We start from the raw sequence: 25,553 nt of genomic DNA, 5'->3' as shown, positions 1-25,553 counted from the left end.
ATAACACAAAATGTATGTATGGACAACCTTCCCTTCCTTTACAATGTAACTTACAATGTTTCTGCCATTGTCTGTTGATTATTTTATCCATCATTTGATTTAACCTGTGATCAAACTGTTCCATTGTAGTCATTGTCATTTCTTTATCATCATCTTCATCATCATCTATCTCCATAAAAACACCTATGAAGAATATTCAATAAAATGTAAAATGAATTATATTGAAAAAAAACCCTAAAAAAAAAAGTAAAGATGGACTACATTTATTTTTGTTTCAGTTTTACCATGGAAATTTTGGAATAATATCTGTTTGCTATTACGGGATATAATAAAAGGTTTACCTATAAATAACAAGTATTCTCAATACATAGTCTCATACCATTTAAAAATTCATTGCACAAGAACAAAATACTAACTTGATCTATAACTTGACATGGGGTAAACTATAAAACAATTATCAAGTCAATTTCTTAAACATGACGAAAAAAAGTGTGGAAAACTTATCATTTGAGCAAATTTTCGAAGTCCAAGGACCATAAAAGGACCATAACTCTGCCCAAAATAATGTAACTTGCCATGATTAAACGATACACCAAATATCAAATCAACATCTTCAAGCATCAAGAAAATCAAAACGCATGATTGCTCTGAGGGATATGATTGCCATTTTTTGATTTTCATTTGATTTTTGTTTTCATTGATACATGTAATTAGTTTTATTCTCAAAATTAATTCAACTGCACATGTAAAATGTAATTTACATAATCTGAATAGTTATTCAACTTTAAAAATAGCCAATCCTGGATACAAGTGGATGAACAATGTAATGATTGTGTTTTATTTTGTACTATCAATTCCAAGTTACTTTCCATGTGCAGCAGTCACTCAGAGTGAGAGAAGGTATCTCACTTCGTACCTTATCACCTATTGTCTACATGAATTCTAGGAGGAACCCCATTTCTATCTTTTTAAATATTAAATTTCCTGTGGGTCAGTGGGCATGACTCCTTTCTGTACACATTCCTCTGTTCAAATTGTGATCGCTTTTAATATAATATGACGTCTATCAACAGAACAAGTTAATTTTTCTCGATGTATCGTCATATTTTGATTCTGAATTGAAGGAAGTGAAATTAAGGGCAACAACTCGAAGCGATAATAATGAAGACTTCATTTAGGCTGAAGGGGTGTTGCAGTTACACCTTTACGTTGGGGAATACATTTATTTAATTCAAATGATGCATATGAATTAAAATTATGCAACAACAATAACTCTCAATACAATAGCAGACAGACATGGAAAGGATCTCATGAGTTTCAAATTAATCAATGGAGTGGGGAATCCAGAGCAACCATTCAATCTGATACCCCTTGAAGTCAAGAAGACTACAAACATGCGCATACTTACCTAAACAAACCCTAGACTTGTGATTTGTAGTATAGACATATATTAAATGTTAATCAAACGACCTAGATGGTTCTCCATTTCTTTAAGGAAGTACAATATCAAATATCAGTTTCATAATGGTGACATATAAGTAAAACTCCACTTCAGTTCTTATCTGACAGAAATAGATTTATCGGAAATCAGAGAACTCTCGCATTTAAACAAAACTGGGGAATTTTCTCTGACGTGTTTCTTAATTTATAAAAACACTTAATATAAATACTGCTTAAATCTGATTTTCCGTGTTGTTAAAAACATGCATATAAGTCAAGAGAAATATCGAAACATGAAGATTATGAGAAGAACATTATAGGATAGTTGTATGAATTTCGACCCTTTTGTTTGTTTTTACCTTTTAAAGCAAGACAATCTTAAGTATCTGAGATGTTCCTTAATGTTTAGAATAATACGGTTGACGTGAGGACATGGCCCTGAGTCAAATGGTAAAAGTCTACAGATTGCTTGAAAGCAACTGTATTCCTAAAAGTGTGGAAAACTGATTTGCCAGACTGACCAATGGACAAACAGACAGACAGACGGACAGAGTTGCACTTTGACTACATCTGTAGGGGAAAAATTAAGAAGTATGTCTAGAACAAGAATGCATATGCTGAAATGTCTTCCCTTCTTTACTAATAATTTTCATATTATGTTGATAGTCCTAAATATAAAATTTTATAACAACTGTCACATAAACTTAACCAATGAACCATGACCATGACGTCAAGGTCAGATGACACCTACCAGCTAGACATGTACACCTTACAATCATTCCATACACCAAATATAGTAGACCTATTGCATACAGTATAATAAAAACCGACCAAAACACAAAAACTAAAGTTTAACCACTGAACCATGAAAATGAGGTCAAGGTCAGATGACACCTGCCAATAGGTCATAGACACCTTACAGTCCTTCCATACATCGAAAGTACTAGACCTATTGCTTATAGTATCTGAGATGTGGACTTGACCACCAAAACTTAACCTTGTTCACTGATCCAGCAGGTCTAGGTCAAGTGAAAACTGTCTGACTGGCATGAGGACTTTGCAAGGTACGCACATACCAAATATAGTTATCCTATTCCTTATAATAAGAAAGAATTTAACATTACAAAAAATCTTATCTTTTTTTTTTTCAAGTAGTCACTGAACCATGAAAATGAGGTCAAGGACATTGAATAAGTGACTAGTGAAAACTTCGTAACATGAGGCATCTATATAGAAAGTATGAAGCATCCAGGTCTTCCTCCTTCTAAAATATAAAGCTTTTAAGAAGTTAGCTGCCACGGCTAGATCACTATCCCTGTTGAGCTAAGTCGCAGGCTCAACAAAAATGGACTGACAAGGACCAATCAATGTACCAAGATTGCACATGAAAACAAGTTTACATTGTAATAATATTTATTGCTATTTTACGAAATTTTCCTTTGATCTTACTGCCTGATAATTTCCTTCTTTAGCAAAGTAGGGTGATATGAAATATTATTGCAAGAAACTAAGGGCGTGTGTGCTCATTGTCAATGAAATTAAAAACATCGTCATAGGTATTATAGCCATAGACAGATTATCATTGGTCATTTCAACTCGATTGCTTTTCTCTCTTTCACCATACCAGCTCAAGCGAGAAATTCAATCTCATTGACATGGTCAACCATAATCTATAAATATTGGCACCTTAAATTACTGTGCATTTTATTCATATTGCAATAAACTAATTAACTAAACATCTAATGGAATATGAGATTTAAGAAGATATGACAAGTTACCAAAACTAGAGGCTCTCACCTGTTACTGTATTTACTGATGTGGGCCATCTTGGTTGGTAGGCAGGGTCATTAGACACTTCTTTAAAATAGATACCCTGGTAAAGATTGTGGCCAAGTTTGGTTAAATTTGGCCCATAGTTTTAGAAAAGATTTTTGTACAAGTTACAAAAATGACAAAAGTTGTTCAATATTGACTATAAACAGTCAGAGCTCAGACATAAACAAGTCGATTTTTGTTTTCGACTTAGAAGTCAAAACATGTATTTATCATAAAAATATGTTTTCAATTTTAGACTTATCTAAGTCAGAAAATGACAGACTTGTTTAGGTCTATTTATGTTGATGAAAAAACTTAATTTCACTTGGTGGCCAAACTACACCACCTATGACAGAAAAACCTGTCTGAGAGTTCACAAGGACTTGAGCTATCTATATTTAATTTTCTAATTGAACATCCTCACTAAACACAGATGTTTCACCTCATTAAGTGTGGTTCCAGGTGGTTACATTGTAAGGTTAATTAACATTATCTCCGATTTTTTAGACTCTCATTCATATTTTTCTTTAGAAGACAAAACATTGTCTTTCAATGTTGTCATTATTTGATTTAGATGCATGACCTCCTTATAAATATGCGTGGGTCTTGAAGTTTACCAATTTTGATCACTTATCGACTCGTAGAAGTCGTTATTTGCAACTTTTTGATTCTGGTCAATTATTTCTTGCTTAACAATATTTGACTTATTAAAGTCGTATTTTGTCTTGCATTAAAGGGAGACAAATCCTAAAACTTACAAATTTAGACCTCTATGAGTCAAAAGCAGATTCAGACTTATTTATGTCTGAGCTCTGACTGATAAAGGACAATAACTCCTTAAGGGGTTCTCTGACAATTTTGGTCATGTTGACTTATTTGTAGATCTTACTTTGCTGAACATAATTGCTGTTTACAGTTTATCTCTATCTATAATAGTATTCAAGAGAATAACCAAAAAATGCAAAACTTCCTTCAAATTACCAATTCAGGGGCAGCAACCCAACAACAGGTTGTCCGATTCGTCTGAAAATTTCAGGGCAGATAGATCTTGACCTAATCAACAATTTTACCCAGATTTGCTCTAAATGCTTTGGTTTTAAAGATATAAGCCAAAATATACATTTTACCCCTGTGTTCTATTTTTAGCCATGGTGGCCATCTTGGTTTGATGGCCAGGTCATCGGACACATTTTTTAAACTAGATACCCCAAGGATGATTGTGGTTAAGTTTGGTTAAATTTGGCCCAGTAGTTTCAGAGGAGAAGATTTTTGTAAAAGTTTATGGACGACGGACGACGGACGCCAAGAGATGAGAAAAGCTCACTTGACCTTTCAGGTCAGGTGAGCAAAAAAATAAGGAAACTATCTTGAAAAATATATAATATTGTATACCTTGTAACAAGTTTGCTGCCTCCTTCTTACAATCAATTTTATAAGTCTTGTACATATTTGGTGGAATTTTCTCTACTCTTTGTAAAAAAAAAAAATAAGTTATCATTGAAGAACCTATACGACTGATGCAACTGAATAGAATATTACAAAGAAAAAGTACAAAACAGTTAATTGTTTGAGCATTACAATGGTAAACAACCGCATAAATCAGAGTTTGAGTATTGTCCATATATTGTTTTGCTTTCTCTTTTTTCCAATTTTCTTTTGTTTGCATATGTGTGTGTAAGTCAGTATTTTAGTGAGTTAAAGGGGATCTTTTTTAATAGGAATTTTCTACAAACACCTTGTTTTATAAAGTAGCTTCAGTTTTCCCAAAAGAAATATTCTTGCTCTAAAAAACTGTTTTATTTTTGTGTGTCTTTAGTTTTAATCTTTACCTAGCAATATCATAACATTTCATAGTTGCCTCTGCTGTTTAGTTTTGATATTTTTTCTATTGAACTAAGTGTGCAAAGTATAAATACTCCATTACTCTATCATCCTAGACTTTAATATCATGTAAAAAAGCCTTCTATCATATTCGATTCTATGGAATAAATTTATAGTAGATACTTTTAAATGTCTATTGGGTTTATTTTTAAACCCTTTCCTTCCAATATTACTTCACAATTCACTATTGAGACCCCTAAAACTTTTTGATAACCTCTATATCCATATCTGATAAAATAAGTTTTACTGATTAAATATATATAGCAAACTGATTTGTTGAACACAAATCAAATTAAGAATTTTCAAATTTTGCGTGAACAGCATTTTTATGATATCAATATAATACATTTGTTGTCGGAAGAAATCTTGCTACATGGTTCAATGGATTTCAGCTATGAACAAAACATCGAAATATTCTTGGCAGTTCAAGCATTTATACTCAGTAGCAAACGATTTGTCATATGATAGCACACATTTTGTTCAACAAGTAATACTTATATCTTAAATAATTGTGTCCGTTCAGAAACATACACTTTATTATTGAATTTCCGATGTATATCTTTTTCTTCTTTCTTGTGTGTCACAACCTTATATGTTTTTTTTTCTCTCTTCTTTCCATCTAGTGTAACATTGTTATATTTTTTTTTAACATTTTACTCCTTGAGTATTACAATATGAAATGTTCTTTTTATGAAACGGATTAATATAAGCGAACAGCTTGTTTCTGGATCATATTAATTATTTCACTTGTATTATTATGTAAATGCCTATTTGAGTACATTGCTGAATTTAATTAATAAAATATGTTTACACTAAATTAAGAATATTTCAAGCCGTATACATACTTCCTGAGAGCGTCTATAAAAATCATCCTGGCATCAGGAATATCTGGTAGCTAAGAAATATAACACAGACAGTTATCATTATTATTTTGAATGTGTGACTACAATATGTAAAACATTTAAAACATTCCACATTTTAAACCTTATTTCCAAAGAATTTGTGGATGTACAGTGGGCAGCTGCCAAAAAGTTTTCATGCATTTACTCTTGAACCACTCAGCCAAAGCTTTTCAAATTTTAATATGTTGTTACTGATGACAAAATAGAGGTCAAGTTCAATATTGAAGACTGTCACTTTTACCTTTTAGGAGTAATGGTCATTGTGATATTGAAAATTGCCAGGACACGAATAAACGTTAAAAATTTCGGTTTGCTGTCACTCTGACAGTCTCTTATTTACTATGTTGTGCTCATGAATCACAAAAGCTGAGGATCTTAAGTTGACAACTTTCTATGTTTTATTCCGGTAAAGTTTGTTAAACATTTTCAAAACAGTTCTAATAAAAATTTCAAACTTTCTTCATTCAACACATTTTTATTTAATTGTTCAATAAAAAGTATTTTCAAACATTAACATATATATATATATATATTGAGCTATAAACTTACTGGTCTTGGTTTCAGTAATGCAGGAATAAATTTTCCAATAAAGTAGGACTTCCTGAAAATGCTGAAAATAAAGTGATTTTATATGTTTTATAAGCCAGAAAAAAATCAATGGTTACAATTTGATTTAAAACAGTCTGCGACGTTAAGCGGTAGCCCGAAGCCCGTGTCTAGTTTAAATAAGCTCGGACTAGTTAACGTACACTGCCGATAGTCCGACCGGTCTAGTGCTTATCTGTGTGCACTTTTTTAATCGTTACCGTAAGTTAACGCAGAATGTCACTCAACGCCATCGATATTAATAAACTGATACTCTCTTCCTTGCAAAAATTCCGTAAACCAGTTTTGACGGTCTCCCTAATAACCGATTGTTCAAAATTAAAAAGAAGCGCGAAAACGGTCAGTACCACGTGTTTTGAAAATGTCAAATTTTGGTAATTATTGATTGATTTATGTTGCATAGACTGAATAAAATATAATCATAACAGAAAATAAAAAAAAATTGAACATTTTTGCGTCGGAAGATATTAATTCGTAACTGCCCGCTTGATATTGTGGGTATTTTAGACGATTGGTTATTAGGACGACTTCAGTGACTGGTTACCGTTAATTTTATGAAGACGTGGAACCAGTCTTGTTTTCATTTCGAAAGTGTACACATAATTTTGTTCACAAATATCGTTTAATATACATGGCTTCACTGTCGGAAAGTGCGAGACCATGAAAGGCACCACAAAGGCCGTCTCGCAAGTCCGACCAAGTTACGGAGGCTAAAAAAAAATACGAGGATAAACGGGTCCGAGAATTTAAAACTCATTGGACGGACGGTCATCCCTGACCCTGGCTCCAGTACGAGAATCTTGTTATGTTTTGTAGCTACTGTAAGGAGCAGGGAAAAGGAGGTAAATTTGTATCTGTATTTGTATTTGAACAGGAGTTGTTCAGCAAATTGAAAAACAATATGAAAAATTATGAAGAATAAAATTTAAAAACTTATTGATTTTCTTCTTTTCTTGGTCTGCATCAGAAAGGATGATCTCTTTAACTTCCAAAGTCAAATTTGAATGAGAAATTATTTAAACAAAATGTGATGACAAGGGGTTTATATCTACATGTATATATTTATTTTACATGTATGTCTTAAATTCAAAGAAAAGAGTCTTAAACAGTCTTGTCAACAGTTTTGAGAAGGTTTTTTTTAAGGAAAGTAGAATTTTTTATATTACATGGAGAAAAAACTCTATATTTCTGGAAAGTTATATACACTTCCAGATACAAAAATGTAATCACAGAATGCAGGATTTTACATCTAATATTCCAAAATTTTCTTGGGGGGGCATGCCCCCAAACCCCCCTAGCTGGTTCGGATCACTTCGTGATCCTCACCAGTGACACAGATTTTTTTGGGTCCAGTACATATAAATTCGGGCTAGTAATTTTTTTTTTTAACTAGCCCATAGGGCTAGTGCTTCAAATAAGTTTTTGGCACAGACTGGATATCATTTAACAATTAAGTAATTTCAGGGCCTTAGACAATAAATCTAGTTTCTATGTAGGTGCATAAATTATAAATAACTGAGGTAATAGTAAAAATTGAAAACTGCTTTTTGGTAAGAACTGCTACCTCTTGACTGGTGTGTTATTAGCAGATAAGAATTTTGTCCTTATTTTGCCCTCATAATAGTTTAAATGATATAAATTTAAGCACATTTACATTTCAAAATATCAACAATATTATGGATTATGTATATCATCCTGTACTTCAGGCAATATAAAACAATTTATGAATAATACCTGGCTTCCATCACAGCTGATGGCATTTTGTTATTGGTTTCAAATGCTGCCAATGCTTTTTGAACATCTTCTTCCATCTGGTTCTGAAATTTTAATAGCCATCAAATTTATTTATATAAGTTATACTTAAATAAGGCAAATTGAGAACAAGATATTTAGTTTAAACATATTTGCCTATTATAGTGGATTGGGAAACAAGTTATTGCAACTTATATTAATCCCTTTTCACTTTGAGGGTGCGAGTGCTGCCTTGTAGTGGCATTAGCCTACTCTTCTTTTTCAAAATCTACAAGCTTGTCTTAAACCTGCAAGAGATATGGCTCTATCTCTTTAATACGGGTCACTATTTATCGTCCCCTTTTGACGGACTATTATTGTTTCTCAAGACAAAATGGTGTTGAGGGAAAGCTGGAAATTCAGTCCCTGAAATTTTCTCCAAAGAACAGGAATTGAACTAGGAACCTTTATGTTAGAAGTCCAATGGGCTAACCACTACACTACGACAAGATATAAGATATTTGGACATCTTCTTACAAAACAAGTTTGATTATAAGTGTTACCCAAACAATAACCCCTTTTGGAGGAAAACTGGCATTCTTAGTTAATTAAGATCAGTCAATCCAACTTGGCTACAAACAAAGTTTGAAACCATGACCACAACTGAATTTATAATCACACAATTGGTGGGAATCAGGGAATCCAAATTCAAGCATTGATTCAGAAAAATTCAGCACATAAGGTAATGTTTCAAGTTTTGATGCTCAAAATACAACTAGGAATTTGGAAAAGTATAACTTATAAATCAATATCTTTTTCTGCAACCTACCTTTTTCGGCAAAATTCATTATATCCTGTATAAATACTTACCTTGGAAGAAGATGAACCATTTGATGTGTCAAACATTCCAACTTGTTCTAATGGTTCCTAGTGTAAAATAAACTTTACATTAAATTCAACTTCACAAGAATTCGCAAAAAAATAAATTGTAAATTTACAACAGATAAGGTTAATTAAAAATTCCTAAACAGTACAACAAAGAAAACTGAAGTTAACTTCTACGTTAAAACTGCAATTTTAAACATTTCCTTCTCTCTAAAAGTCTTCTGACAACTCTAAAAGTCTTCTGACAACTTAGATCAAAATTAAAGTTTTTAAACAAAATGTACCTTTAGATCAGCTAGTCTAGTCTTTCCAAGGACAATGTAATCTGATAGTAGCTCTTTACACTTTGAAGGTACAAATGGTGGTCGCAGGATATGAACCTTTAAACAAGATGGCTGATCATATGGTACCAGATCAGTTAAAACCTTCATCAAGCATGTAAATGTCTTCTTTGAATTTGCTAAAGACCTTTGGCTGTCACCAAATAAATTCTAATAAAAAATACATAATTAACAAGGTTGCATACATGGCAGAACCAAGAGTTCTGTCAAATAAATTATTTATCAAAACATTATAATGTTCAAAATATATCATATGCATCAAAAAGGATAAGGCTGCATGAGGAATGTAAATCAAAGTGCTGGATAGCACCTCTGGAAAGTTTGCAACTGTATATGTGCATTATTTCAAATAGGTTATACACGTGTATTATTTCAAATATGTACTAAATCACAGTTTTGATTTTTCAAACTAAACCATTGTCTCGCAGCAATTTCCAAAAATCACTTTTTATGCCCCATTTATGGGCATTATGTTTTCTGGTCTGTGCGTCCGTTCATCCGTCCGTCCGTTCATCTGTCTGTCCCATTCAGGTTAAAGTTTTTGGTCGAGGTAGTTTTTGATGAAGTTGAAGTCCAATCAATTTGAAACTTAGAACACACCCGTGATATTGGGGGTCCGTGACTTAGTATTGGGATTGTCATATGATAAAGTCATGCCCATTATAAGATGCACAGTTTCCTCTGCTTTCAAAATCTTTCTGTTTGAACCTGTCGACCTGGAACTTATCAATTATTGGTAATATTAATTATTCGGAAAACAAAAGGCCCTGAAGTATTTTTTTATTTTTTAATGAACATGCAGCATTGTCCTATATTTATTCATTTAGTTATAAATAAAGTTGAATTCTTTGATTCGCTGTTTTATGTCATGCCCGCTAACAAATTGAAAACTGTACCTATACGCCTTATTTTAAAAATTTTAGTATTCGTATTGTCATCTTAGAAAGTCTTACTGATTAAAATACTACAATAGGGAACAATTTGACAATGATTGAATTTATTAGTGTCAACCCTGCAATTATGACCCGTGTATATAGCAAAATTCGAAATACATCGTTTGGTGGTGCACCTGTCAGATGAGAAATGTACAGATAAGGTAATAGGTAATAGGTGAATATACATGTACTATTGGTATTGGTATCGGATTCGACCCTGAACTTTTGTACTCACTTGTGTACTATGGACACATTCTTGTTTTATATATATACATATCTATACTTCTAAATCTAAAGACCGTTTTTATATTCACCGGATAAATGTATAACCGAAGAAAGCTACAAGTCAAACTTATATATACACATATAAGGGTAAATATACTTGATAGGGTATACTGAAAATTTCACCCCTTTACATCTAGAATGGTAAAAGTGACGCCAACAAAATTCAAACTTGACTTGTGTTTTGTGTTTAATATAAGAATTGCGTATAAGTTTCATAAAATTTGGTTTATGCAAACTAAAGTAAGAGAACAGAAATCAATTTTGGGATGCATGGACATACGTACAAGTAAGGGACGTACATACTTACAGAAAAAAACAAGGATAAAACTCAATATGGTGGGGGCATAAAAATAGTAGTATGACCTCAGGAATAAAACGTTTATATACACTAGATTTATACAATGTTGATCAGAGGCGGATTTAGGGGGGGGGGGGGGGGGGGGGGGCCAGGGCCCCCCCTTTTGGGAAAAAATTTGGTTGCTTATATAGGGAATCACTGAAGCGTGACTGGAGCGGGCCCCCTCTTAGGTCAGTCAGTGGGCCCCCACTTATGAAAATTTCTGGATCCGCCACTGTTGATCTGAGGTGCTTATAACCCTGTAACACATTTTAGTTGCTGCTGTGTAATTACCATTGAAGCAATGACATTTGAGATTTTTGTTTTAAGCCATTTATTTGATATACTAGTAATCATTGCCTCTGTGTTAGGACGACACATTGTTAATTATAGGTCATTCACAATCTTAAAGAATCATACTGCCCCAGGAATAAAGTGTGAGGATAAAAAGTTCTGGATCCGCCACTGCATTGTTAAGCACTAAGAAAGTCATTGTGCTAGTACATGGACAAATGTTATTAGATCATTTTAATAATTTCTACAGCACTTGTCTTTAGCTTGACCTCGGTCTTGATACACTGAACTATAATATTCTAAGAAGTAGATGATGACTCGGTTGTTTTTAAATTATACGGATGCTATGATAATTGTCATTAAGACAATGTTTTTCTGTTGTCAGTTTGATCCACTTGAGCATGCTGAACGAGTGAAGGTCCTTATATCCACATTAGAATGTGAAACAGCTAGATATTTAAATAACGCAATAAAGTTTTCAAATGATTTTTGGCATCAAAACTTTCAGATCGATGTCAGTTTGACAAAAACAATGCACTTTTCTATTAAAGCCGGTATTTACCTTTACTCGTCCTTGGCGTGAGACACAAGCCACATTATTATCGATTATTTTATATTCTATCACCTGTGTATTGTTAAAATAAATCAAACCATTATCACTTGTCAATTATCTGACAACTTGGTCAAATATCTACTTGTTCTCGCATACCGGATTTTCTTTCGATACACTCGGGCTTTTACTTATTCAATAATAAACAGTTGTAAATATCGTACATAGTAAAAAATAGTGCGGGAAAAAGTTCATTCATGAAACATTCATGAATGAAACGCTGTCTCAAGTAGATTTCTTTTGATTTTCTCTTCAGCCAATGGCCGATCCGCAAAGTAGTGTTTGTGATATTTATTTTCAAAATGATGTTAACTCATCTGAATTGTCGGTGAACATTTATTCCTTTTTTTTTCAAGCTGTAATCTTTTCAAAAGATTAGCAACTCAAAATATCCAAGAATGAGAATTCGAACACTAGTACTACATTATCATGGATCAGAACATTGCGATAGTCTGTCTCATCAGAAGTTAAGGTTGACGCCTATGGAAAGTAGCTATAGCAAGCTATAGCAAACTTTCCAAAAATGCTCACTTGCTACAACTCAATATTATCCAGACAAAATATTAATATTTTCCATTCAATAAAACCCAAGAAAACTTTGACAAAAGTTTTCTACCAAAGGTCTTTATGACGGACAGTCCAGAGATACTAGACATGGGTTGAGTTCAAGATCGTAGCGGCTATGTAGTGCTAGGTAGATTTTGACTATTGAACGCGTAGCTACTTTCTAGTCGTTACATAAATATTGATAGCAGCTACGATATTGAACTAAACCCTGTTCTTGTCTTCTGCCTATGTAGAGCGGACAATAGATCTGTCTTTGGACTACCTCAATGCATATAAAAAAAAAGTGTAACCAAATCTTAAAATATACTTTGGGGATTAAAACTTTTATTTTCGGCAGCTTGACTTACCAGAAACCAGTCTTGGTATGAATGGAAGACATGTGATCCCTCAAAGCAACATTGGCGACAAATCAAAAATACTTTTAAAATGTGGTCAGTCCTGGATTCCTCAAAAGCCATCTTCAATAACTGAATCAAAATATCTGAAATATTTTTTGAAACCAAGTGATACTAGAACAGGCTTAAGTACAGCAACTTCTCTACAAGAATGATAAATTTCTTACTTATATGCAATCTTGGCTAAAAGACAAGAATCTTAATTTGTTTATTTAGAAGGCATCTTTCATTTAGCTTTTCATTAATAAGAGTTTAACCTGGTTAAATGACAGGAATTTGTGTAATAATAACCTTATCTGCAGATGTGCTAACACATCAAATTGATACATGCACTGAGTCAGAAAATTATGTGGCAATGAAGCACATGTGCCACGGAACGAGAAAACTATATACAATGTTTATTTTGAGTTTCATTTCTTCGTAATTTTATTTCATTTAAAGAATGATTCAATCTAATCTTTAATACAAGAAAAGGATTTTCCTAGCTGAGTGAGTTAACTTAAACTAAGTTTTTTTTTAAAGTTTTCCTTACCTTCAGCAAGACTTCTTGACTTCTGGGTACAGATAATAAATACAGACCAGAATGCACAGAAATGATACCAATTTACATCTGATGAATCTAATGTCTGCTTCAACATCCCCAACACATCTTCTACATCCAAAACTAATAAAATCTGAAATAAGTTTTTAGTACACAGAATAGGAAATTTGACACTGTATGACCTTCAAAATCATTATAAGTATACTTATTTCAGAGACGCTTGTCTCCTAAACAAAATCTTTGAAGGATAAAAAGGTGTTTTTTTCTGTTGTCAATTAACAGGGGTTGTACAAACTATTGCCTTAACTGATACTGATTGCAAAAATAATCATATCTATAATAGAACCCTTTCCTTGTTGCCTCATAACAGACAACAGAAGAAAACAAAAGTTGAAATTATTTTTTAACATGACCGTCTTCTATTATTGAATTTATTTCCCATTAAAGCAAATGTCAGCTTTGTAAACCTGCTGTTACAACTTTATTTTATTTTTGCTCTGTATCTTTATATGTGTTTGGCCTCCTAAATCGATTACTAAAACAGAAATATGTTTCATTCACAACAAAGCCATTGTCTCATTTTACAAACATACAACCTTATATGCATTCCTAAATTATTCACCTCTTTACACAACTCAGTAAACTGAATTGGTAGTTTGGCAAATTTCCAATTCTTCTGTAGGCGAAAAGATTCAGCAACTACAATAGAAATGAAAACTTGATTAAGTCAGATCCTATATTTGAAAACTATATAAACATGTACATGTACATAAAAAATATATACCAATCTAAAATCTAGAAGGCATAAGACACCATTCTCCAAATTTTAAACCAAAAGATAGCAACTGCTTGATATATACATCCTAAAAAAACAAATATCTAATTGAAAGTTTGGTGTTATTTTCCTCCTCAGTCACCTGGTATATGGACATACAATTATGTTGTCCATTTGTTCCGGAGCAGCAATATCATTAATTTTTATGTGTAACAAAGCTTATTTTCAAAATATGTTTCTCAGAATAATTTTATCTGTACAAAAAGTTAATTAAAAATGAAATTTTCATATTTTGTGAAACACAGTCTTAGAAACTAAGCAAAAGAAGAGACATTCAACCTCATATGTCAAAAACAAACTGACATTGTTATGGCTAAAAAAGAAAAAGACAAACAGTACACAAAACACAACATAGAGAAAACTTTAGATTTAGCAACAGTACACAAAACACAACATAGAAAACTTTAGAAATAGCAACAGTACACAAAACACAACATAGAAAACTTTAGATTTAGCAACAGTACACAAAACACAACATAGAGAAAACTTCAGATTTAGCAACAGTACACAAAACACAACATAGAGAAAACTTTAGATTTAGCAACAGTACACAAAACACAACATAGAAAACTTCAGATGTAGCAACAGTACACAAAACACAACATAGAAAACTTCAGATTTAGCAACAGTACACAAAACACAACATAGAAAACTTTAGATTTAGCAACACTTACACAAAACACAACATAGAAAACTTTAGATTTAGCAACACTTACACAACCAAAAACATTTAAAAACTGGGGTTTATAAATTGATAATAATGATTGTAATTCACATTAAAATAGTTGACTCTTACTGGTAAGCATTCTGAGCAGGTGCAGTTACATGCCACTTTAATAATCTCTCTCGCAGACTGACATCTTGCAAAAGCGAGGAAACCTTCTCTCTTACTAGATATTAATACATACCAGAAATAGTGGGAATGTAGGTAAATATCTGTTGTAACAAGAAGCATCCATATTTCTTCAAGGAAACTTCTGAGCAAATCATGTGATCACATGGAACCAATGAAATGAGGAGTGAATTTTTGTCATTCTTCATGTTGTTAAGATGTTCTGAAAATAAATAACTTTATCTTACATTTGTCGATTTGATAAAAAAGATTTGGTGACATTGATAAACAATAAACAATGAATCATGGACAATATGAAAATAAAGGAGATGATACTGAGAATGATGTTTATTTGGGTTTTCCTATGCCTTACCATTTTGTCACTACACGCTTCCTTCTACATTTGATTACTTGTTCTATCATCACATTTGTTTCCTTTTGCACTTGCACTTTTCAAATTTCTAGAGAGGTGTTATAGATTGAGGTCACTGCATACAGAAAAGCTGCCAACCAATTAACAGTCAGGAAATCTGCAGCACATTTCTGAAGATTTGAATAAAATATTGGATTTCGTTTTAAAAGTACATCTACGTACACATGTTGTATAGTAAATCTAAGCTATTCAAGTATATAAAACATATTGTCTGGTATGCATGCATCCTTTTTGTCTAATTTGAATGATCATATGTCAGACAGATCTAAATGAAAAATAATCAGATGCCACATTACATAATTTCTGAACACATAATATTTGTTAATTAACTTACGGCATATTGTCTGTATTAAAACTGTTGTACAGATCTACAGTAAAGAACATCAAATTAAAATTATTCAAAAACCAGTTGTTGGCATGACACGGGTTATGTTCTTCTCGTATCTGTTATGATGGTATGATACTAAACCCCTAACGGGAAGGATTGTGCCTGATGTTCATATGATGAAATCATAATCTTTCAGTCAGTTTAATTGAAGTCTGGAGCTGGCATGTCAGTTAACTGCTAGTAGTCTGTTGTTATTTATGTATTATTGTCATTTTGTTTATTTACTTTGGTTACATCTTCTGACATCAGACTCGGACTTCTCTTGAACTGAATTTTAATGTGCTATTGTTATGCGTTTACTTTTCTACATTGGCTAGAGGTATAGGGGGAGGGTTGAGATCTCACAAACATGTTTAACCCCGCCGCATTTTTGCGCCTGTCCCAAGTCAGGAGCCTCTGGCCTTTGTTAGTCTTGTATTATTTTAATTTTAGTTTCTTGTGTACAATTTGGAAATTAGTATGGCGTTCATTTTCACTGAACTAGTATATATTTGTTTAGGGGCCAGTTGAAGGACGCCTCCGGGTGCGGGAATTTCTCGCTACATTGAAGACCTGTTGGTGACCTTCTGCTGTTGTTTTTTTTCTATGGTTGGGTTGTTGTCTCTTTGGCACATTCCCCATTTCCATTCTCAATTTTATATTGGAGAAAAAGAACACATGATGGAATCATATTTGATCACCATAGAATAATCACATTACAAAGTAAATGAAAGTTTACTGTTGTTCTTTATCTTTACAGTAAATGGGACCAGTTAATGTCATTATTCAATTCTATTAAAACCATACACTAAGATTTTCATCAATATCAACCAATTTTTTAAGTATCAAATGTAGGCAAGAGTTTTTTTCATACAATACGATAAATATGTTTGTTACAACTTACATCTTGATAAAACTTAAATTTGAACACTAGTATAGAGAGTATATTACATTTTATGTAGTATCAAATCATTTTCGAATTTTTGAATATAAAAATGCTAAAAAAATGTTCAGTGTAGTATTTACTTCTGTCTTCTGTTTTCCTTATTACTTCTGTCAGAGGGCTGTTCCATTAAAACATACATTGTATCCAGGGAAGGCACTTTAAAAATTTCCACTATGCAATAACATAAATAGCACCACCCACCAATAGTTGAGATTTGGAAGTGCTTTCCCTAGGTCCCATCTATGTATTATGTTACAGCCCTGACATATACTAATGTGGCCAGTACTTTCCATATAGAATATGTTCAATTCTAATGCAATTTGGATGTTACAATTTTTTTCATTGGCTCAAAGTTGCCGTCAAATCCACAGTTGACCAGGCGTAACTATGGAGGGACCCGCCATTTTGAATTGATTGAATCAACATATGTTCGATTACTACTACATAATGGAAAATAAAACAACACCAACCTCGAATATGCCATTTTAATGTAATTTTATCCCAATTTGAAGCGTACAGGTATATTCGTTATAACCTCCAGTTAGTAAGTTTTCATTTGTATGACGTCACGTTTAGCCATGACGTCTTTGTGCCAAAATCATTCATGAAGTTTCGCGGATTTTTTTCTATTTGTCAAATTAGACATTTTTTCAAGTTTTATCTTTTTTTTTTCTTTTTGTAATGCATTAGAATTGGAATAACAGTACGGTAGTTGAAGAGTTGCCACCGTCAATTTTGATTTGATGGTCGCAAATCTCCAGTTTACTTTCTCCGCTACGCGTCGCCAGTAAAACTGCATTTGCGACCTTCAAATCAACAATTGACAGTGGCAACTCTTCAACTACAGTACTGTTATTCCTTAATTAATGGATATCTAAATTGAACAAACTGTAAAATGTCCAGAAAACATAAATCAGGCCACTGGTTTTCTCTTAAGCCTTTAATCTAATGCTATGTTGTGATTTTGGAATATCATTTTGGTAAACTTGTACTGCTCTGCTCCCATCTCACAGAAGTTTACCAACTACTTTTTTTTAAAGAACTCAATTGGATTCTTTATTTTTTTATTTTGTTTTAACAACTTGAAATTACCTTTTTCACAGAATGATCTGTTTCTGACTTTTCTGGAAAACAGTGGTTCACTAACAAACTTAAGACACCTGTAATAACACTAAAAGTTTCATCTTCGCATATGCTGTACAAATATTTCTATAACAATCCATACCTCTATCAACAATATTTTTATGATTCACATATTTTTCATAAAATTGTATAAATGAAGGATAATTTGAGGATTATTGTGACTTCAGAAAAGTCTAAAATCTTAAGAAACTACTTTAATTTTATTGTAAACCTTTTATCAATGTTTTATATCTCTTTTATTGAGGACAATTGATTTTGACCACTATAATGGGTTACAATCCTTGAAATTTTTTTTTCATAAAGTTGCATCTTTTAGTTATCTACACTTCTTTCAAATTATATCTTAAATAAACAATAATTAAAATCAAACACTGCATGTGCAACGGTTTATTTCTTCCTCTGTGATATTTTATCCTGGGGATAATTTTTCACAGTATTTTTTTTCCAGACATGGTATTTCTCAGGTAGATTTTTTCCAAAGGAGTGAAAATCTATCTGTGTTATGTGGATAGTATGTACCAGTATATATTTTTCGTTCCATATTTCACAGAAACTTGTGAAATAGAGTCCCATTAACTACTATGTAAGTTACTCGCAATCAATATATACCTGACCATAATTATAAATGTTTCACAAAGGTAGAACAAACTTGCACAATTTATCAATCAAAGGGAGGTAATTATGAAAAAATTATATTTTAAAGATATTTATATTATATTCCTGAATCTATTTCATAGTGAAATTTTTCCTTGAATCTTATTTTTTATATTCTTTTATATAAAAAGATGACTTAAAACATGATTTAATAAGACAGATAATATTTCACAGGTAAATACTATCCAGCTGTTGAAATTGCTTTTGTTCCAACATATTGTTATGCTATGATTCATCTGATTTTCATATAATCATCAACTACATCTTTGTCCCCAAAAATATCATCATACTCAAATTCTTCAATTACTGTTTACAGTAGTAATGCAACTATATTTCTACCTTTACTTTTTAATTTATATTTGTACTGAGATCTGAAAACAACTCACTTGTATTTCACTTACCTTATTTTACATATATATTAAATTAATCATATTATTTCACAATTATATTCTTTGAAATTACTTCTGGTTTTCTTTCATATGTTTCATGATAATTGCATTGTCTTTTTAATAGAATATTTACTTGAATATTTCAAGATATTATTTTCAATGATAATCTGTGAAATTATTTCCCATTATAATACATTTTTTTTAACAATTTAGCTTTAATAATACACTATTATTATTTCATAGTATTTGTAAAGATTATTTGTTTTTAATAACTATTCAATAGTTTTTTAATAACTACCCAGATAGAATATCCTATGAAAATATTTTCCTCCAGATAAAAAAATAACAACTACTGTGACATTTTTTCAATCGGATTAAATTTCACCTAGATATAATTTTGCTTTACACATGCTTAGAAAGCATTCCTAATATACACATGGAAAAAAGTATTGCAACACCTTGATTTGTTAAAACTTGAAAAATCAGCCTCTTTTTTTGGATGAAATATCATAAAATATGTGTATAATATTATTGAAACATAGTTTATGATAACATTGGCATTGAAACGAACAAAAAATGTTTGAAAAAAAATGATTTATATAACCACAATTTTAATAACAAAATGAAGTGTTTTTTGTACAAAAAAATGCATTTTACAACTTTTACTGTAGTCGAACTTTACAATGTCAGACATTTCAAAATTAATCTTCAGATGACTGTTCACATCATGGTTGATCGTTATATGCCAAAGAATTAATACTTTGTGCGCAGCCTTCATTAAAACGGATAACCGCATCTTAACGTCTTCTGATTCCTGCCATAAATCGACTAATTTGTTGCTAAGGTAGCAGCAACCATTTCTGATGAAGGGCATTGTTTATTTCATGATGTGTTTGAACTGGGGTGTCCTTTCGCGCACTTTTCGCCAAATAGTGTCCCATATATGCTCGATATGGTTCAAAGTCGGGCTACGATCGGGCCAAGGAAGATGAACCAAATTCCATTTGAACATTGGATCTTCCTCCACGATGCTAATTTCCAACTTTGGCGTGCTCTGCACTACATTAGATATGGAAAACTGTGTGTCTGTTTGTTAGCAAAGGTCTCCAAAATGGTTCTAATCGCACGATAACCAGTAGCGATGAGTTGATCTCGAACAGGTCTTGTTAAAAGGCTCCTGTATGGCCACCACTCTCTTTTTAGGATTGTCTTGTATGCAATGGGTTAACTTCTGACCAACCTTCATTATGCTTGATTTTCTCTAGCAAATGATATAGGGGGTCTTCATTATCTCGGAAGGTCTTTAACAGCGTTTATTGCCTGATTTTTATTCTCAAAAAGACTTATAGTGGAATGGTGATGACCAACAATATGCGCAGTTGTTACAGCGACATCCCTGCTTCTCTTATGCTGATAATCTGCCATCTTGCTGCAGTTAAGAGTTGTCAGGGACCCATTACAAGGTGTCAATCACATAACTTTAAAAACTTGGTTATTTAAAGTGTTGAAAACAATGAGGGTAAAAACATCTGTTTTGCTGTTTACAGGTACAGTAGCTGCATGTGCAGATAAAAACTTATCGAGTCGATATTTATTGGTTAAACTCAGGTGATACTTAAATAATGTTTAACTAGTTCTATTTTACCAAATTATATCACAAAAAAATAAAGAGTGTTTTTTTAATTTCAATTTCAATTTGGTGTTGCAATACTTTTTTCCATGTGTATAGTTAAGGTCTTAATGTTTTTTGAGCTTAAATAACATTGTGGTACCAAGTCCGCTTAAAAATACCACAAACCAAACAATAAACCAAATACTTGTCTTGCATCAAACTAAAAAGATGAACCTAAACTGTATATGTTTACCTGATTGATGCAAGCTAGCTATAAAATATCAAACAGAACAAATAGTCTAATAGTAAACAGTAAATGTTATACAATACCATTAAAATGTTTACTTTCTCTGTTAGTCTCTCCAGAGCTCAGAATTTCTTCAGCAAACATAGAAATAAATTTAGAATCTGTCTGTTTGCTGAAAAACAAACATCCAATTGAATAACTTAAAACTATGGAGGCCGGTTAAGGCCATTTCCTGTTTTCGCCTTTCATATTCTATTGGGCAAAAATGCGAATTCGAAAACCGCGAAATCGAAAACACTATGTACGTCAATAGTTTTTTGCAAATGATCATGCAGACCCCAATTTCTTTTACATGTATTATGTTAAATCTAAACTTTCACTTGACCTTAACTTGTTATATACATCTATTTTGAAGGAGTAAACAACTACTTTCTACATAATCTTACAAATGTACATTCTTATGTTGTACTGTTATACCACTGTCCCAGGTTAGGGGGAGGGTTGGGATCCCCTCAACATGTTTAACCCTGCCACGTTATTTATGTATGTGCCTGTCCCAAGTTAGGATCCTGTAATTCAGTGGTTGGCGTTCGTTTATGTGTTTCATATTTGTTTTTCGTTCGTTTTTTTTATATAAATAAGGCCGTTAGTTTTCTTGTTTTCTTGTTTTACATTGTCAAATCCTGGCCTTTTATAGCTGACTATGCGGTATGAGCTTTGCTCATTGTTGAAGGCCGTACAGTGACCTATAGTTGTTAATGTCTGTGTCATTTTGGTTTTTTGTGGACAGTTGTCTAATTGGCAATCATAACACGTCTTCTTTTTCCTATTGGTTACTTACTATCAGTTGAAGAACATTTGAAAGTCTCTAATACGGTACTCTTTCTCCATAACGTTCCTGCATTCAGATATCTGACCAAACTATTTTATGTTAGACAATACATTGTTGTTTTACATTCAAATTGCAAAAATTAACACCAACTTGAAATGCACTGTTCTTATGCAGTTACTCCCTTATGTTTGGCACAAATACAACCATCTTCATTCAATATGTTAGAAGAGTACTTTTCTAATGGTTCACTTTTACAAATTGTGACTTGGATGGAGAGTTGTCTCATTGGCAATCATACCACATCTTCTTATATCTATTTTTAATAAGCTCATTAACATTACATTTTCTGTGTTTTACTTACAATCTGAGATATGAAGTTACAGACATTATGTTTTCTTCATGTAATATATACATTATGGGAACTGGTAAACAGGTCTACAATAATAAGAAAAAAATCAGATCTACAAACGAGCTTAAATTGATAGAGAATGAGAAAACAAACTATTAACATAAATATCTTTTTTTGTTTAAATACCAATCCAATACTGAACTTACTGAAGATTATGCTTTTATACTGATGTAAATTTATATAAGCCTAGTATCTTTGATGAGTTTTTAAACGGGAAATTTGGAATATTGGACATCAATTTCAACAAGCATTCTGAGATTATTGCCTACCGGTTAAAAATAATTGTACTGGAACAAAATACCAACTTGATCTATAACTTTTCATGGTGTAAACTATTGTACAAATATCAAGTCTATAATTTGAAGCATGATGAAAAAAAGCGTGGAAAACTAATTATTTGATTGAAATTTATATGTCCAAGGACCATAATCCTGCATATTCATCAGACCAGAAAAAAATTCGTAAGGGTTCCACGGAACCCAGTGTCTCGCCTACTTTTGCTGTTAATCGCAGACTCAACAAAAATGAGGAAAAACATCAATAAAAATTTCCCTCACGATACTGTCTTTTGATTGAAAAAAGCTTCCAAGTTTGGTAAAAAATCCAGGATAGTTTATGAATCTAATAAATGTTTTATAAAACTTTAACTGCAGACTGTATGTAATGTTAACTGGAAGAAAAACTAAGTCCATTTATAAGTAAAATATGGAAAAAGTGATTTTTCTTTTTACAAAATTTACTTCTGAATAATATCTTATGATCAGAAACAAGCTTTTGTCTAAGTTTGGTAGAAATCCAGGATAGTTTAAGAACATTATAAAAATTTTAAAAACTTAAACCACAGAGTGAATGTTTTGTTTCTGGCAAAAAAAAACTATGTCCATTTATAAGTAAAATACGGAAAAGTGGAAATTTAATTTTACAAAATTTTCTTCTTGATACTATCTTATGATCATAAACAAGCTTCTGTCCAAGTTTGGTACAAATCAAGGATAGTTTATGAAAGTTATTAAAATTTTAAAAACTTTAACCACAGAGTGAATGTAATGTTTCCTCGCAGAAAAACTAAGTCCATTTATATAAAGTAAAATACGGAAAAAATGGAATTTTATTTTTACAAAATTTACTTCTGGATACTTTCTTATGATCATAAACAAGCTTCTGTCCAAGTTTGGCAGAAATTCAGTATAGTTTAAGAAAGTTATTAAAATTTCAAAAACTTTAACCACAGAGTGAATATTTGTGGACACCGCGGCCGACGGCGTCGGAATGTAGGATCGCTTAGTCTCGCTTTTTCGACTAAAGTCGAATGCCTGACAAAAATCATTCTAATCTGAAACTTGTCTTGATATAAGAATATACCAAATTATGAATAAATATCTTCAAGAATATAAAAAAAAGTGTGGAAAACTAATTTGCTGGACTGACAGATGGACAGAGACAGAGTGCAAACCTAAATTCCCATTCAACTTTTTCGGTGGGGACTAATAAACAACTGTATTAAGAGCACACAATACTCCCTTAATGTGCATCTATAAATTACTTTTGACAGTCTTGATGGTAAAAGTCCCATAACTCTGAAACAACATATCTATATATTTATTAAATCAGTCTGTTGTGATGTTTTTTTCCTTTGTATTTATCTGGTGAGTTAAAGCCTGTTGGCAATCATACAACACCTCCTAATTATTATTATGTGTTATTAAAACAATTATGAAAAGTTTCAGGTGAATCAATGCAAGCAAACTAAGTTAAGGTACAACATGTGAAAAATTTACTTAAATCTAACAATTCAAGTCCTGTAACTTTGGAACAGAAAATAAGAAAATCTTTAAAATTCATAATGAAGCTTCCTTTTCACAACGCAACAATAACATGAAGTTTTGAGGAAATAATCCAGGTATGATATAAAAAGTGTCCAATCTGTGAAAAATTGCATAAATTCAAACAATCAAAGTACCCAAATAGATTGAAAATGTCAAAGAATGTCTTGTTTGTTAATTAATTGTTACAACTTCTGGTTTTTTTTATAAACAATGATAATGTTGCATTTACCTCATTACATAATATATTCAGGAATCTTGGTCTGTTAAAATATTGTCCTTTCATCAGTTCTTTAACCACACTTGTATACATTTCTATAGACTCCTACAACAAGAGCATGTTTCTGGTAGATATACATTTCTGTAGACTCCTACAACAAGAGCATGTTTCTGGTAAATATACATTTCTGTAGACTCCTACAACAAGAGCATGTTTCTGGTAGATATACATTTCTGTAGACTCCTACAACAAGAGCATGTTTCTGGTAGATATACATTTCTGTAGACTCCTACAACAAGAGCATGTTTCTGGTAGATATACATTTCTGTAGACTCCTACAACAAGAGCATGTTTCTGGTAGATATACATTTCTGTAGACTCCTACAACAAGAGCATGTTTCTGGTAGATATACATTTCTGTAGACTCCTACAACAAGAGCATGTTTCTGGTAGATATACATTTCTGTAGACTCCTACAACAAGAGCATGTTTCTGGTAGATATACATTTCTGTAGACTCCTACAACAAGAGCATGTTTCTGGTAGATATACATTTCTGTAGACTCCTACAACAAGAGCATGTTTCTGGTAGATATACATTTCTGTAGACTCCTACAACAAGAGCATGTTTCTGGTAGATATACATTTCTGTAGACTCCTACAACAAGAGCATGTTTCTGGTAAATATACATTTTGTATCCTTTATTTTTTTAGGCCAATTTTCTCCATTTTTAAGTTATTTTCCCAATTAATAAGTACAAGAATTATACAAGAATCATGCAAATAAAAGAAATTGTGACTTATTAGCTCATCATCAGTATACCAAAACAAAACAAGAGGCTCTCAAGAGCCTGAATCGGCCACCTGGTAAACAATGCCTTATTGAACATATTGAACCATGCCAGGCAAACATGTACAGCTAACAATTCTTCAATATTACAAATATATATGACTTACTGTTTATAAATAAAGAAAATGAGACCAAAACACAAACACTTAAAACTTAGCAATGGACTGTGAAAATGAGGTCAAGTTCAAATAAAACCTGCGTAACCGACATATAGATCATAATATATTTTCATACACCAAATATAGTTGACCTAATGCATAAAGTATTAAAAAAATAGACCAAAACTAAAAAAGTTAACTTTGACCACTGAATTATGAAAATGAGGTCAAGGTTAGATGACACCTGTCAGCTAGACATGTACACCTTACAATCATTCTATACACCAATTTTAGTAGAC

General features: G+C 32.1%; 1 protein-coding gene across 3 annotated transcripts in view; it reads right to left on the bottom strand.

The window, feature by feature from the left end:
• LOC143079759 (Fanconi anemia group A protein-like) overlaps window positions 1–25,553 on the bottom strand; it is a 70,026-nt gene that overhangs the window by 30,409 nt on the left and 14,064 nt on the right. For 2 of the 3 annotated variants that reach the window (XM_076255335.1, XM_076255334.1), the window contains exons 5-20: window positions 24,320–24,412; window positions 22,217–22,290; window positions 21,107–21,195; window positions 18,071–18,138; window positions 16,000–16,033; window positions 15,309–15,455; window positions 14,188–14,264; window positions 13,557–13,698; window positions 12,977–13,110; window positions 9,545–9,751; window positions 9,246–9,302; window positions 8,379–8,461; window positions 6,588–6,648; window positions 5,982–6,031; window positions 4,648–4,724; window positions 55–183 (exon numbers count right to left, since the gene is read on the bottom strand). In XM_076255335.1, the coding sequence (XP_076111450.1) occupies window positions 55–183; window positions 4,648–4,724; window positions 5,982–6,031; window positions 6,588–6,648; window positions 8,379–8,461; window positions 9,246–9,302; window positions 9,545–9,751; window positions 12,977–13,110; window positions 13,557–13,698; window positions 14,188–14,264; window positions 15,309–15,455; window positions 16,000–16,033; window positions 18,071–18,138; window positions 21,107–21,195; window positions 22,217–22,290; window positions 24,320–24,412 (1,522 nt within the window). The remainder of the gene's footprint in view (window positions 1–54; window positions 184–4,647; window positions 4,725–5,981; window positions 6,032–6,587; window positions 6,649–8,378; window positions 8,462–9,245; window positions 9,303–9,544; window positions 9,752–12,976; window positions 13,111–13,556; window positions 13,699–14,187; window positions 14,265–15,308; window positions 15,456–15,999; window positions 16,034–18,070; window positions 18,139–21,106; window positions 21,196–22,216; window positions 22,291–24,319; window positions 24,413–25,553) is intronic. The other variant, XM_076255336.1, reaches the window with a different exon arrangement.

Source organism: Mytilus galloprovincialis, chromosome 6, assembly GCF_965363235.1.
Source record: "Mytilus galloprovincialis chromosome 6, xbMytGall1.hap1.1, whole genome shotgun sequence".
NCBI classification, from domain to species: Eukaryota; Metazoa; Mollusca; class Bivalvia; order Mytilida; family Mytilidae; genus Mytilus; species Mytilus galloprovincialis.
This window is presented reverse-complemented; position numbering and strand designations above follow the sequence as displayed.